This window comes from Branchiostoma floridae, chromosome 6 (assembly GCF_000003815.2).
Source record: "Branchiostoma floridae strain S238N-H82 chromosome 6, Bfl_VNyyK, whole genome shotgun sequence".
In the NCBI taxonomy this organism is placed as follows: Eukaryota; Metazoa; Chordata; class Leptocardii; order Amphioxiformes; family Branchiostomatidae; genus Branchiostoma; species Branchiostoma floridae.
This window is the reverse complement of record NC_049984.1, coordinates 16,606,684-16,620,957: the sequence shown is the minus strand read 5'-3', so window position 1 is coordinate 16,620,957 and position 14,274 is coordinate 16,606,684. Positions and strand designations below refer to the sequence as shown.

Here is a 14,274-nt window from a genome sequence, read left to right as displayed (position 1 = left end):
GGTATATACATTAGCTTTCATGTACTTAACCGAGTAGTGGTACACTATATACATTAGCTTTCATGTACATACAAAGTCAATTCGACTTCTTCTCGCTTCTTTGTGACGGGAACAGATATGTTTTACAATCAAAGGTCTGTCTTAACTCATTAGGAATACATGTATGAATTTTCATGTATTACTAAGGTGTAGTGAAGCAGGGAAACATAGCCTTTTCTCTCTTTGTTGTATGAATTGCATTCTACAACAAAATTATGTTAATCTTCTATCATTCCTTTATTACAGTATCAAGATATCTGCCGGTATTTTGTTAGCAAATTAGTTGAAGGCAATTTTAAGTCCTATATGCATTACACACAAGTAACCTCAACTAGCACATGAAAACTTCCACTTGCATCATTTCATTGTGAACTTCCCCATTTTCCTGTGGAATAAATCATTGTTCCACGAAGTGTCATAAAGGAACAGGTCTTCATACCTCTGTACGGGGAATGCCCCGCGGTTTGTAGGTACATCTTGACGTGTTTCTTCCTGGGAACTCTGGTGGCGTCTATCCCCATGTTCCTGCAGCGGTTCGCCCTGCAGCTCATACAGGTTCCCGCTAGGAAGCGCTCGTAACTGTCACACCTGTAAGCGCGCAGTGGCGGCGTGGTGGGGTCCATAGTGTCCAGGAACAGTTTATAAGCCCTGCTGTGGTCACAGTACCAGTCCATTCCTGTGAAAGCTACAAGAAAATCTTTTATTAGAGACAAGGTGAAATACAATAAAAGTATAAATGCACGTACCTTGATTGAGTTTATTTCATTGAGAACTTATTCAACAACCTATCTCTGATCGTGTGACAAGAAAAATACACATGGTCGATGGTATACCAGTATTCCTGTTCAAGCTACCTTCCAAAGCACTTTTCGACGAGTACAATGGAAAATGAAACAACTTCTTCACATCCTGGAATGAATGGAATGAATGTATCCTTTTCAGTAACCATGCATTGGGTCGGATCAGCTACAACAGTCTAGATTTAAACTGGAGGCCTTTTGGTCCAGGTGCCGACCACTCACAAGTAAGGGGCTACTGGCGCTACTTCAATAATAGTGGCAAAGAATGTACTCAATAAAATGGCTACCTTTCACGAACAAGAAAAGTCAACGACATAATCAAAGTCAAACTTACAGGGATCGCAGCCGGGCTGGTTCAGACCTCCATTGGGGTAAAAATCCACGTGTCCGATCGGCCGCTTTATACTTGGTCCTGGAATAAGGTACAATAATGTTGATTGAAAATAACTGCAAAATCAGCGTATACAGTCAGAGACCTAGCAACCACCTAACTGCTCAAGCCATAAGTTACTTCTTAGGGGGTATACGTATTACAGATGCTATGCCACTCGAAATTTTCATACCTCGGGTAGATTTATAGTTTCTTCTATACAGTAGAAGCCAGTTGATTGCACAACGGATTAACGCACACTTCTGTTAACTGCACGGAATCCCAAATCCCAAACCGGTGCAGTCCAGCCAGATAACTTCGCATTATTGCACCTGTTCGATAATTGCACGAAATTCACTGGTAAATAGGTCGTGCAATTAAGCGGCATCTACTGTATATTGTTTGATTGTAACTCATCAATTATGCAGATAACGATATCGGTTGACATTTCATGTATCCGTTGAGCTCTTTTTTCTACCCTTAAAGTCTAAGGTGATCTGTGTTAAATATATATATATATATATAATAGCTGCCAAAACACAAAAACCTTAACCTCCCATGAATCAGTATCCTCTTCCCTTGACCCCATGACCCAGAATGTCTGTTAGCTGTCAGTCAAGATTGATAAATGACTAACTCTGACAACTCTGAATTCTACTATGTCACTCTCGCAACTTTGACCTCCTTTACTCCATGTCACTCTGGATTCCAGAGGCACAGACAGACAGACAGACTGAAAAAGTACCCCCGTAGATAAAATAAGACTTTCCCTGAACCGTTCAACTTACCCCAGCCTGCGATGATTTCACCATCAGTGTGGATGACGTCAACAAACACGGCGTCTGTCTCGTCCAGCTGGGCGTCAGGAGGATTGTCCTCGAAACCGAAGGCGGCCGGGTCCAACCCTGAGTCGAAAAGAATCAAACTTCCACATTATTTTCAACGATAGACAGAGACAGTGGACGATACGGTTTGGCTCATTTCTGAAGAGGACTAGAGACGCAACCAGAGATTTGCTGAGTTTTCTTTTCTTGGCGTCAATACAACAGTTCGATTTCTTTGAATGAATCAACGGATGAGAGAATGGATGAATGAATGAGTGGATGGATGGATGAGTGAACGAATGAATGAATGAATGGGTGAAGGAATGAACGGATGAACATATGAACGAACGAACGAACGAACGAATGAAGGAATGAGTGCTGTATTCACCTGTAATGCGGCCCAGGTTGTTGAGCCGTCCCCCCGCCAACCCCGCCACCTGAGACCCGAAGCTGAAGCCGACCAAGTGGAAAGACTCGAAGGAAACACCGGTTTGATTCTGTAAGACGTTAGCAGAAATAAGACTAGTGCAAAGAGAACGTCTTTTTTTCTGTGCTGTGTTCAACTCCAAACTTTGGCAGTACAGTATCTATTGAACTTTTGTCGCATATTAGCCTAGCTACCAACAGGAAAGTAGTTCGCTCCGGCGTTTATTATACACTATATGCAGTCGCTTTTCGCTCTGAAGTTTATCATACACTAGTATATACTGTCGCTTCTCTGCAGAAGCGAACATATAGGAGCGAACTACTACCCGGATGGTACCCAGGCAAGTCGCATATGGGATTTCAAGAAAAAACAATACAGTATCTTCATGCTTCTTGCAATTCCGCATAATCTTAATTTTGCAGGTGTATGGGGTATGTACTATTTTGCACTAGTTGCTGCTTTATGCTATCTCACAGTAACAGCGTTACATTGTCTTTTTAAACCCATGTCATGAGGAGTTACCTGTAGCCATTCACAGAAGTAGACCAGCTCGGCGGCGACCACGCGCACGTTCGAGGCGGCCTGATTGGCGTCAACTCCCGTCCGGGAGCCGCCCTGCCAGTCCACGAAAAACACGTTGGCGTTCTCTCTCTCTAGCAGCCTGGGTGGAAAAGCCCAACATTATAAAAGGATATTAATGTGACTCTATTGAACAGGAATGGTCACTGTATAGAAGCGTTTTCTTTTACACAACCAGTAAATTTTACCTGCTGACGTTTCGATGCCTGTCCGACGTATTTTTCAGAGCTTCTAACTGGAGTTCTGCTTCTCGCCGCTATATGCAGCCGATGTAGTTGGCGCTTTTGTGGCGAGAACACAATCGGACAATCCCAAACGTGGCTAAGTTTGTACCCCCTCGTCACGGTTTGTAATTGGGGTTGACTTCCTTTGACTGGTTGTGCAAAAGAAGACTCTACTATATCATATGACCTACCAACCTGTTTTTGGTTTGGGGTCAGGAGAACGAAGGTCAAGTTCGAAAATGGACCACCTAGCTGCTGTCTAGGGTAATGCAGGTCTCTATATCTTGTGCTCTGTACAAGCTATGGTAGTGTGTTTTGAGTGGATGTTGGAACAGAGAGTAAGTGGTGTGGGGTTGGGCCCTTTAGCGGCTCCTTTTGGGACTGCAGGGACCGATTTTCTTTCAGACTTTCTAAGAGTATAACTCCAGAAAAGGTGGACGGACCGTCATGATTTTTGATATGTTTAATATACTAAAGAGAATGACACTTCTTTGGATCTTCAAATGTCTTGAAGGCTTAAAGAAACACGGAACGACGAACTCTAGGCGGATTCAAGAAAATTGTAAAGATATAACACCGTGTTCATTGGAGTCTTATTTCACGAAAGAATAGAGAGAGAAAACACGAAAGAGAGTTAAAGTCTCACCCCAAAAACTCAGTGGACAAACCGTTTGGTAAACTCGAAATGCCAGTGCGTATCAGGGATGGCGGAGAACATGGTGAACCCGTGGATGGAGATGTAGGTCTTAACCTTGTCCTCGAAGTTTGACGTCATCAGTGACGTCATGTTTCCTGAGTGAATCTGGTGGTCCTCGTCTGGGTTGGAGCGCGTGCGCAGTAGGAACCTGTGTGAGGTTGAAATGTGCAAATGATGCTTCGACAACGTTTCAAAACAATTAGTTACACAGAAACCCAAACCCATAAAGACAGGCGCACAGATACACACACACACAGGCACACACACACACACACACACACACACACACACACACAAATGCACGCACACACACACACACAGAGAGAGTGTTTCCATCCAATTTTTCTAAATTAGAGAAGTTGAAAGGTCAAAACTTACTTTGTGTTGATGACGTCCCTGTGCCAGGGCAGCGGCAGGTGAGAGAAGGGCGGTGCGGTGCTGAAGCAGCCCAGGGGAGACATGCACAGCTCCTCCTCCTGTCGGGTAGAGGCACCAGCTGAAACACAGCAGAAAAAAACAACAACGTATAAACGTCTCAAACGCGTTTCCCTTTTTCGCTTGAAAGATCACTGCGTTGATGCTACTTGCCAATCACAATCTGACCTGTTTGTGCCATTCTGAGGAAAGCACCTTCTATAAGAACGACACTGTTCATCAGACCAAGACGATTGACATGATACGTAACTTCACAAAGAGCACGTCTGGCTTTGTAGGTTTGACTTTGACTTTATTTGGATCCATAATTTGCTTGAAATTTCTGTTAGCTATTCTCCCTGTGGTCCTATACATAACATGCATCCGTTCAACATCACATAGCGGACATGGCAGAAAGACTACAAAAACAAGAGTTCGTAAACCTCAGGCCTGCATGAAATGTATTGGGTTTCTGTAACGGGAGGTGCCCCAACACGGTACGCTTTTTCTTGCGCTCAAACTCATGGCGCTCCATCGCTAGTTGCCTGAGAGTGGTCAAATTTTGATGACTGAATTTTTTACTCATAGATTTGAACAACATACTTGAATAAGAAATGCATTCGTGTGGTTCATGAACCTTTCGCGCTGCGTGTTACGAGCGGCAAACACTGAGAGACAATTTCGTGTATGTAACCTTCCAATTTTGTGCCACGCTGGACAGTGTGCCTAACTCGGTACGCTTTTTTTTATATTTTGCTCTCTTCAGAAGTAAGTGGTAAATCTAAGTACACAGAAAAAAATTAATAGTATGATATTTTAGGTTTCTTTTGACAGTAAAATCGTGACTGTATGTACTTCTTGTCTCACATGAGGAAGGCTGTACCTAGAACAATCCAGCTGATGTTTTACGGGCAATGGGCTGAATGCACTGATCGTGAATGCCCGACTAAAAAAACCATTACGAAAAAACGACACCGCCAACATCAACAAAACTCTGTCTGATTATATGAAAATATCATCTACATCTCTCTGTCAAGTCTTATTTTCATAGACAGCACGAATCATTTGTTACAGTCAAATAAATCTTTGGAGCGTTCTCTAGTCTGCCACCTTCACGGCCACACTCCCTTGGGAGTACAATGGTGGCAATGTTTATGTCGCTTCCTTTTGGTTGCTTTTCTACTCAACAAACATTTGAAGACCCATATTCATAGTGTTTTATGGAGATTTATTTATGTGTATCATGGCAGTTGTGTGACTGCTTGGATGAGTTCGTATAGTTAGCGACACGAGCCGCCAATACGCAGAGGCCGGTGACCGCAGTGATTCAGCACTGTCAACATTACTGTTAGAATTCTGCTCTTAAAAAAACATGAAGTAAATATGTTAAAGTATACTTGGAATGCAAATTAAAGCTGTGTGCATGGACTTGGTTTATTTACCTTTGTAATCAGCATAGTCAGTGGCAACAAACACGGTGTACTTATGGATAATAAGATCAGCAAAAAATCCGTGCCGTCTTACGACGGGGACCGTCTTAGGGCGGCCCCCGTTAGACCTATTGTGTATTTTTGCCTTTTTGTCTGTGGTACGTGGTTGGAAAAATGAGCTTTTTACGCTGTTGGTTGTGCACCATGCAAAAGTCTGAAATTCCATTTTCTGAATTTGTAAGTTTGGACATGGATGAACATTACTTATTTTGGATTTCTTAAGTATGTAACCAACCACAGTACCTTGAAGTTGTTGAGACGCAACCTTTTTTTTGGTCTCAGATGGCCCATGTACATGTAGTTACTCTGTCACATGATATATTCAGTACTAATATCTTCCTATTTCAATGTACTGACCTAATGCAGCTGCTAAATCTCCTTGGTTTGTGTTCTTCCAATGATATTCATTAAAGATTTATTTCTGGGGTGTTATTCACTTGACATCGGAAGGTTACTTGCATAATTTGACCAATGATACTTTTATAGTAGTTCCATAGACATTAGACAATATGAATAGTGCTGGCCCCCATGATGCAGCAGCAACAGTTAGTCCCCAGGGTGGTATGATATTTTCATTCAATCCATCCAACCCAAATCTAAATCTCCTGTAGTATCTAAGCCAAATTTAACAGCATAATTTACTATGAAAAATGTCCTTGTCAATCCCATTTATAGATGGCAAGCTGCTGGCAATGGAAGCTTTGAAAACTTCAGAAGCTGTTGTAGTCAGAGCAAACACCCAGCAAACATCCCCCCAAACCAATGAGCAGTTGCTTAGAAGGGGAATTTCATCATATATTTGCCGCGACAAAATGCAACAAACGATACTGAATTTAAAACAGAACCAAGCTAAGCCTCCACCACTTAACCCTGCCTGTACTATAGATTAAGCAGGCCCAAAAACCAAGCGAATATGACTAGCCCAAAACTACAAATTACCTGTATACAGTATGGAATTGGAAATGGCATTACCAAAGAAACAAAAAGAAACACAGGACAAATCATACACATACCTTTCTCTTATGCCCACGCTCTATACAGTTCTCCTCCACATTAGAAAATTGCATCTTCTTCTGTTTAAGTTCAAGTTCAACCATGATTGCCAACAGGGTAAAGGAACTTGTACCAGAACTTTAAACTCAGTACTATACAGCTCTAGAAACACCACAAAGAGTAATAAGCAAACTCCAATTATACCTGACCAGCAGATATATCATCTGGTACACTCCCGTCATCTGGCACACCGTCAGTGCCACTAAGACATGTACAGGGGATACAAAGTAACCTGATACATTGAAGGTTGCCCCAGGCCAGATGATGGTTCTACACCCAACCGTAATCTGTTTTCAGAACCAAGCAGATATTGGGAGGATGCCCCAACCACACCAAAACAGGGTCAACCTATACAGTATCAAGTTCAAGCACTAGGAGGCCCAAAATCAAACCTCACCACCAAGACACCACCAACAACTCACGTACCAAATAGCAACACAATGGCACCTTGCATTCCGGAGATACAGCGCACGCCCCGTGCCCGCACAAAAGGTAACCTAAAATGTCAAGTTCAAGCACCAAGGGCGCCAAAATCAAAATTGAGAATTATTCAGCCACCGCCGACACATGTGCCAAATATCATCGCGCCCGCACCAACCGTTCAGAAGATATAACTCCGGAAACACCCCTCCCGGACACAAAATTCGACCTGCCACGTCAAGTTCAAACGCGACAAGGCCCAAAGTCAATCCTAGGCAACAAGCAACAACTTCCCACCCATGCACCAAAAATCGTCGCAATGGTGCGTATCGTTCCGGACACACAGCGCCAAAAGTGCCCCCCAAAACACCAAAAATGCCACCTGCAATGTCAAGTTCAAGCGCCAGGAGGCCCAAAATCAAACAGGCCACCACCCCCAAGCCACGTACCAAAAATCGTCGTGCTCGCACCATCCGTTCTCGAGATACAGCGCCCTAAATCCCCAGCTTCCAAATTTTCCCACGCCCGTGAAAACCATACCTGCATACATGCAGGTAATAATGGTAGCAAAATTACATCAGAGATACGTGTACATTACAATACTGCAGAAATAAAAGAAAATACAAGTTCATTCATTAACTGTTTCCGATACCGTGTGCAAACAAAGGCGGTCCACTTCCAGAACATTTTTTTCTACAAGCGCCGATTGTGGAACACCATTATGCCTTTATATAGGAAGCAACAATAAATTGATATTGAACGGCCCAAGCCATATTTAGTTCATTTATTCATACCAAAATTACCATTCTATTTTGCAACAACGGATCCACACGGTGGGTGGGTGCGATCTTCAAGCCATACTTGTGATCAAAACTGGTTACATGCCTCATGCATCCCATTTCAAAATATGTCTATCTCACAATTTACCACATTGAGGATTTTATTTTCAAATAAGCAGTATTTTAACTTCCATGACATGTGGCGTAATCATATCCGCCAGTTCTGTACGGGCCCGTCGCATGTCGCTCTGTTTTGGCGCCTTGTTACTGTCGATCTTTTGCCCCGCACATAGCGGGTTTTTGGTGGCTAAATTTATGAAGAATTGACTCTCCAAAATATTTCCCATGTCATGGTTTGAGGCTGTGAAGCCGAAAATAAAAACGATTAGATTTGTAAAGAAGTTGAAATACTCAATCATTTCTTGATATGGGTTTACAGAAGTACCTAAGCTTTTACATTATACCCATTGATTCTCATGGTTGTATTTTTCCTAAGTCTCGGTCGGATTGCCCGAGCTTTATAAATAAAACACACCTTCTGTTTCCGCCAAACTTGATTGGTTAGAGTAATTCTTGTATGAACGGGATTTCAAAGCCTTGATTGGAAGTGAAAAAAAGACTTTGCGACGCAAATTGATTTTGAACGGCCCAAGCCAGGCTGGGAGTTTGGGCGCCAAAACGTCGGACCTGCACTATTATGCGTCATCAAAAACCAGGAGATACATGCACTCTCGAGATTGATTGTTTGTAATTCGACGACGGTCGCGATTTGGTTATTTTGCGCCACCCATCCGTGAATGTTCGTGAGAAATCTTTACGAGATGACTTTGTCATCGCACATGGCGATGTTTGCAAAGACATCTTCCTCCCGGAGGCCCATTTTGAGGACTAACCTTGCTTGGTAAGTTAAAACGACTTCACGATTTAGGGTTAGGCTTAGGTCCCAATTGCACCCGCAAAGTGAGTGGGTTTTGTGATGGTTTTCAGTGATGTGGTAGATGGTAAAAGCTCGGTTATATCTAGTGTTTCGAGTAGATCAAGGACACAGAGTACAAGTTAAGATTTTCACAATATTGCAGGTCCAAAAGGTCGGTGGACATTAGTGTACCGGTGACACAGTCCGCCAGCAGACAGAGACAACCGGACCTGATCACGTGCACCGGAGAAGCAGTCCGCCCACTGGGCCAGCTAGCCGTGGACAAGGACCTCTCTCTACAGGGAGAATCAGTCCGCTCCCCGGGACCATACTGTAAACTAAGGTGCCCAGTCTGTAACAGGCTCTCATGCAGTGAACATGGGTGCTGGAACCAGGGCTGATATGCACACTGTAGAGTTCAAGTAGTCAACACTAGATATAGAGTTTGGGTTTGGCTGCACATAAAAAGTAAATTTGTAAGCTTCCGGATCCTCTAAACAGGAAGAATGTGAAGTAATGACCACAGACCCACTAACTTATGGCCCAGCCTGGAAGGGAAACATTGGGGCACTGAGCACTCAGAGATTATACCCTTCTTGCTGCTGGTCTATCACATTGCAAGTTACAAGTTATTTCAAGTTATATTTGTAGACAAATAAAGTCAAAGTTCAGTGGTTCCTAGCGACAGGATTGTCAGAGTCAACCACAAGAAAGAACGTCTCCAACATGACGCACAACGAGGTCGTGCAATTGTATACAAAGTCGCAAGGTGACGTGGCGGTACTGCTGGAGCCGCTTGACATCCCGTTCGCGCGGCTGTACAAGAGGAACGCTGTAGCCGACGATTCTACGGACACTGTCGACGATGCTGCGACAAACAGAGCTAAACGCCCGACTCGACGGAGATTCGCAGCTAGGGTAGTCGCGGCGATATCAAAGAAGTTCGCAAGGATAAGAGGACGCTGATAAATGTCCGCAAAACCAAAACTTTAGATTTATACTGAGGAACAAGCTTGGAGCGGACAAAGCCTTCTTAAATAGGACAATTGATTTTGTAGAAGGTGAACATTGTACATTGCAATGGTCGTCTGCTTGTTATGTTGTTTGTGATGGAACACTTAGATTTATAGAAACAGTTTTAGGCAACACGTATCAACAGTGTATTTCAATTATGTATTGTCTATATAGTACACCGTTAGTAACGCCACATGTATGAAACATTAACTGCTTACCCGCTAAGGTTGACAGTGTGAGTTGGACGTATATGGTGAGGAAGGTCCACACTCGGCGGTAGACACCGATGATGTCGTGATCCATTCTCACACAGTCGTGCTCCAGTCGTGGTCTAGTCGTGCTCCAGTCGTGAAATGGCAATTTTTTTCAATCCTACGACACAGACGAGCGACCTGTAACGTTATAGATGATACAACAATGGTTTATGTTTTTTAAAATAAATAAAATAATTAGAATCCTTGCAGCAAAATCAATTGCACTTGAATTGTAGTTTCTTGCAGTGTATAAAGTGCATGTTTTGAAAGCTAACCAAGGTATCAAAAGCGTTAACGTGACATGATAAATTAATATCTAATTCTCAAGATATTTGCTCGTGAATAAAAGCATTATGACACTTACAAACAGACATACGTTAGTTGCCCTTGTTCCATAGTTATATATAGACACAAGAGGGTCGGGGAGTGCTGTTTTTTTTAACCAAACCGTCTTGGATCTGAACTGGGTTAGTTTTTCATTGTTTCTCAGTGTCATATGACACGCGTTGAACCTTACTGTCCTATTCATATATGATACACGTAAATGTATAATGAGAACGCTATAAAGTTCAGTTAACAACATATTTGTCAAAACGAGCACTTCTCAACAAATTCAGCGCCGGTTTTTGGCTGCAAATAGTTAGTCACGTAGTGTTAAACTGTCCGCCATTATGGTGAAGTTGCCATCGGTTTCTGTAAGCGTTTACAGTAGAAAAATATCGCAATCCATCCAGAGGTTAATATATAAGATATTCCACTGCAAACACAAACACAAAAATCAGCACAGATCCTTTCAGATCCACAGCAAACAGTTAGGAGGCCCAACTTTACACTTCATAAGCCTAAATTTTGCACCATATATTGACCACCTACAAACCAACATCACAGCTCGTCCAGGATCTAATCTCTAAGTAGATTTACCGGTGCCATAAGATAGTATCTTATTACCTGGATGTCTACGTTAAATCTTCGTCGACGTGAAAATGTGAAGTTTGACATCCATCATTCAGTAAAACAGATACACACATGAGTGAGTCTGCAGACATTAGATCGCTGTCCAGCCATGGAAGCTCTAACATGATCTAATATGTACAAGACGACTTCCTACACTGTTCTCAGGCAAGCGTGCCTTCTTTTGATCCCTGCGGTATTTTCATTACAATGACTCAATCAAAAGAAAGGTCAAAGCAACATTGTGGAGTTGGCGGTTAAGTTGAAACAGATCTCGTCGTACCCAGGGCAGGGCGTCTCACAACAGTTTCACGGCCAATTGGTCTGAACAAACTATACCTGTATGTTTTTTATGTCGTCTCAAGGAGTTTTGATATGTCATAATGCAGTATTAAACCTCATTGCTCATCTAGATGGGACGAGGGAACGGATGGATTGAAGGAGAGAGAGAAAAGAAGAGGGCAGATATAAAGAGATCAAAAAAGACTTCATTGAAATGCAAAACGCTAAGAAATGTCAATGTCTCAAAAATTAACCTAAAACAGACATGCTAATCATAATGTTATTCCTGTGTGTCCAAAAAGTACGTTTAGGAAAGTTGATAAACTGACACTTTTCAGACGATACATATGTGCCCTGGATGTGGCTGATTTTTGGTTAGGTGACTGATTTTTGGTTAGGTGACTGATTTTTGGTTAGGTGGATGTGGCTGATTTTTGGTTAGGTGACTAATTTTAGGTTAGCTATATGTTTCCAATGACCTTAAACGACACGGGAAGGGTTCCAGACCTGAGACAAAAGCGAGACCCTGACCCAGTATTGAAGTCGGCGTAGTATTATGTAAAAAGGCGGTCAGTAGGGACAGTGTTTCAGCAGTACAGACATGGCTTTGTGAGCACGGCGGCCGGTCTTTGGTCAAATTGCACCAGACTGAATGGCGAAAAGCTCGCCATTGAACACAGGACAAAAACGTGACAATGTTGATACGGATACTTATTACTTTCGCCAAGGTTGTGTTGTGGGTGCGGTCTGTCTGTCTGTGTATTTTTGGAGAGGCTGTGAATGGAGCCTTATAACATTTGATTTGAATTGTGGAACGAAAGGAAGGTCAAGTTCGATAATTGACATCCTAGCAGTTTTCTACGGTACTGCAGCGGAATTTCTGGGTTTGATATCTCGTGTCATGGACATGCTGTGGTCGTGATTGTTGAATGGTAGATAGTTCTGTAGTTCTGGGGACCAACATTAAGTGTTATGGCCCCCCCCCCCCCCCCCCCCCCCGTGGATCTTTTGGAACTACCGGGGCCGACTTTGCTAAAACGTGCAAATCAGGGCCTCATTTACATGATTCAGGAGGGAATGCTAAATGGCCCGTTGCCTTTACTAATATACGGCTTTCATTCTTTGAACAACCCGTGTTCATGGGATAGAAAATTGATCAACGTACATAAATTATGTAAATTAGGACCTTATTTGCATATACCATGAGAGATATGAGAATTACGATACGTCACCCGAAAAGGTTAACATCGTTTGGTGAACGCATGTGGTAGTCTTTTTTTGTCTGAAATAACATATTTCGACATATTCCTCTAAGATGACAAGATAGTCTGGCCAACGTAGCCACTGTACTTACATTTACGTCGAGACGGTGTCCATGGATTAACCCTTTAAATGCTAAGCCTAACAAACAGTGCGCAGGCCACGCCGCGCATGCCTTAGTAGCAATATGCTATCGTCTTCCATCTTTCTGAGTAAGGCCAGTCATAACATACAAGATCTACAAAGACAAAAGATACAAGTAAACAAACTGCACGTGATGACTTGGCGCATAGCCAATACGTTTGTCGCTACCCATAGATCTGACTTACTGATGGTAATATATGTCCACTTCACTGCAGAATGGAAGTGGGCCAAAGAATTGCTTGAAGTTCTCTACGGAAAATATATTATGAAATACAAGCAAAGACCTCGAGTGGAAAATCCCGCTCAAAGTCTCATGAGCTGAAACCCTATTCTCTGAATAGAAAGTCCGTGATCCGAAAGGAACAACTTTGCGTCATAAGTTCTCGACACCTTTCGCATGCAGTCGGCGTATCTTCGGGATCGGTTCGGGTTTCGTCGGGTCATTGTCCGGTCGGGGATCGGGAGTCAAGGCGTACAGTTGACGATATAAACACTGGTAACTAACCGCTGCATTCTATCTGTCTACGAATTCGAAGGCCATTTTTGGCAAGACAAGTCCAACTAAAGATGATGTATGACAGCAGATAGCTACGAATGCAGACATGCTTCCTATCATGAAAACTAAGTCCCGTTCAAACTTATGCGCGTTTGCAAGTCCGTATGGATTCCGTTTCAACATTTTTTGGGGATTAGCTAAAGTTTGCGAAAGAAGTAGGTTTTGTTTGGTTTCTATAACACGAGGCTGTACAAGAGTGACTGAAAAATAAAACAATTTCTTCCTTGCAAACTTACCCCCCCCCCAAAAAAAAACTGTCAATAAGCAACATTTCTCTCATATACGCTCTTGAATATACGCACACATTTGTGAACGGGCCCGTACAGTGTAAGTGTAAGTGTAAGGTACAGTTGTAAGGTACAATTTTAAGGTACGGGATTTTCATAGGTGTCCCCCACCCCCCATCACTAGCCAGGTCAGTGTAGGGACAGCTGGTCAACCGAATCCGTGGTAGCCACACCCCCAGCATACTCACCTGATCTTTCACGCCACACAGACCGACTGACAGCGCAATTTACAGCGCTCGCGTGATTTCGGCATGACACTGGGCCATTGTCGTCAGTTGGTTTATCGTCTGGTACGTTGACGCGTGTTAAATGTTGATCGAATCACACGGGCAAACATTCGCCAGCAAATGCGTAATGTCTCATCTGCCATCGCGTGAGAGGTTAGAGAGTAATTCAATGGGTATCTAAGTCGTAAAGTTTATATGTTTACGAGCCTCAATAAAGAAATGTAATGAAAACATTAGGCGAGAAATATTCTTAATCGTCATTACTAT

At 42.8% G+C, this 14,274-nt stretch overlaps 1 protein-coding gene across 1 annotated transcript in view; it reads right to left on the bottom strand.

The window, feature by feature from the left end:
- Positions 1-1,129: 1,129 nt before the first annotated feature.
- The window catches only part of LOC118418148 (pancreatic triacylglycerol lipase-like), a 14,624-nt gene continuing 1,479 nt past the window's right edge, over positions 1,130-14,274 (bottom strand). Inside the window, exons 2-8 of the mRNA XM_035823983.1 lie at positions 10,265-10,438; positions 4,339-4,456; positions 3,932-4,108; positions 2,983-3,121; positions 2,422-2,530; positions 1,998-2,114; positions 1,130-1,251 (exon numbers count right to left, since the gene is read on the bottom strand). Of these exons, the coding sequence (XP_035679876.1) occupies positions 1,130-1,251; positions 1,998-2,114; positions 2,422-2,530; positions 2,983-3,121; positions 3,932-4,108; positions 4,339-4,456; positions 10,265-10,349 (867 nt within the window). The 5' untranslated portion in view covers positions 10,350-10,438. The remainder of the gene's footprint in view (positions 1,252-1,997; positions 2,115-2,421; positions 2,531-2,982; positions 3,122-3,931; positions 4,109-4,338; positions 4,457-10,264; positions 10,439-14,274) is intronic.